We start from the raw sequence: 2,070 nt of genomic DNA on the forward strand, positions 1-2,070 counted from the left end.
CTCGCTTTGACAAAGGAAGGTGTCTGGTCATTGGCCCAAAGATGCCAACGACCACGAGTGCCAGTCTGCGTCGCCTTCCTAGGACGGAGGGTGATGTCAAAGTGTTCATCGCTCAAGGGAATGTGGTTGAGATTGTCAAACCGAAGTGCGGTCACCTCTTCGACGCAAAGCATCATGAGAAATGCTATCAGGTACGCGTTCTGCAAAGATAGGGCTGTCATCAATGTGCACAGAATTACAAGGCATGACATGCTCACGTAGCGCACAATCCCTTGGCTTCACTGGGCTGCTGACAGCTTTGGGTTGCCAATGCAGACCATGTAAAGGCTATGCATCATCTCCACCGTCATTGCCTTCACAGACTGCTGTATCTCTCCAGCCTTGGCTTTGGTCTTCTCGAGCCCAATCATGTACTTTGCCACAATCAGAGAGCGAGTAGGAAGGCCGAAGCTGGAGGAGAGAACCGGGGCACAAATAAAAATGCGGAAAATAAAACTAAAACAATTGCCACGCACCATTGTCCAGTTGCTTGATCAACACGCCACTCAGACGTATCCTCAATCTTCCTGACATGCTTGTACCAGTATGTCAATGCTGCACGGATGGAGATAGCAGTGGCATACTGTGTTCAAGTCTGTCAGCACGTGCAGCAATGAACAGTGACCTGACAACGTACACGACACCCCTGGTACCCATTGCTCTTTGACCCACATTTCTCCTGGATGTACACACGAATGTCATTGGGTGTGTTGGGTGTGATCGCCTTCTCATCCCACTGTGGGTTGTGTTTCTTGTGATACGTGATGTAGTGCTTTGCGACTCTGAAGTTGAAGGTGAGCAAGCAGCTCAAACGCAGACATACCGGGCAGAATGACGTACCTCATGTGCCCCTCCTGTGTACCCTGTGTGATGCTGTTGCGAGCAATCTCAGCAGCATCAAGGCTGACTTTAGAGTCATCGCCATGTGCGTCAAAGTCCTGGATGCAGGCTTCGACCATCTCTTTGATCATCTCGTCATTGCTGGACCACAGAGCTGTCTCGTCTGTGTCCTCTGAGTACTCTGCCTCGAGAGGCTCATCACTGGGAGCAGGCAGGTTGTCTGCAGGTGGCTACACAAGCAGACAGGGGTTCAGTTCAGTGTTTGTGCCAGTACAAAGTCTCTCACATCAGGCGGAACACGTCCCTCTCATCCAGAAGCTCACAAGCTGTTGCAGGTGGCAAAGAGGCTGAGTTTGAGGCAGCAGGGTTGAACATGATGACGGTCAGGATGCAAGGGGTGCGCACGCCCGGTTTGGAGTGCGACAAGGTCTGCTTAGTCAGCTTCCTGGGGCCTCCACCTGCTAAGCAGCCACAGCGCATTTTTGCTGATTATTTGACGCATTTTGAGCTGAAAAAACCCTTCAGAGCTAAGCCAAAGGCTGTTGTGGGTACTATAGATGAGCAACCAAGCCTCCGGGGGCCTCCTGCAGCTGCTGGAAGGTGCAGGAGCATTATTTCTTCAATTTAGAGTGATTTAATCTTTCAATTTTTGCGAAACAGTGCCCAGGACTGCCTGTAGCAGCAAAAACTGCATGTATACTGAGCTGACAGTCTACCTTGCTATGTACAGAAAGTGCTACAGGTGTCTAAGAGTGTGCCAGAGAGGAAGGGAGGCCGAGAGAACAGCGGCCGCCATGCAGAGGTATGCAGAGACAGCTGTGGGAAAAAGGGCGCCCGAAGCGGACAGCACGGCGGGACACGACGCGGGCGCACGGCGGGCGCGCACGCGGGATGCGCGAAGGGCCGCCGGCTGTCCCAGCAGATAAGATGGGAGCCATCGGGTGTCTCGACAGGACCCAGCAGCTTATCTCCTGTCGAGACACCCGATGGCTGATGGCACGCTGATGGCCCAGCCAAAATCTGGTGTCTCGACAGGCCATAAGTTGCGAGATGCGTGTCGAGACACCGGATTAGCCGCCACGAGGCAGATAACAAGGCCATCGGCTCGTTATCTGCCTCGCGACGGGACGGCAATGGGTGCGCGGGTCGCCGCCACTGATGGGAACAGCGCAGGCTCTCACGCACGCTTCG

General features: G+C 53.7%; 1 protein-coding gene across 1 annotated transcript; it reads right to left on the minus strand.

The window, feature by feature from the left end:
* Positions 1–278: 278 nt before the first annotated feature.
* Positions 279–1,254, minus strand: PHACADRAFT_203375 (uncharacterized protein; the record flags this gene model as incomplete). Its single annotated transcript, XM_007403379.1, has 5 exons — positions 279–450; positions 516–622; positions 677–821; positions 880–1,099; positions 1,203–1,254. 5 exons carry the CDS (start codon positions 1,252–1,254, stop codon positions 279–281), a joined length of 696 nt encoding a protein of 231 aa, XP_007403441.1.
* Positions 1,255–2,070: the final 816 nt, after the last annotated feature.

This window comes from Phanerochaete carnosa, assembly GCF_000300595.1.
Source record: "Phanerochaete carnosa HHB-10118-sp unplaced genomic scaffold PHACAscaffold_1088, whole genome shotgun sequence".
Taxonomy (NCBI): Eukaryota; Fungi; Basidiomycota; class Agaricomycetes; order Polyporales; family Phanerochaetaceae; genus Phanerochaete; species Phanerochaete carnosa.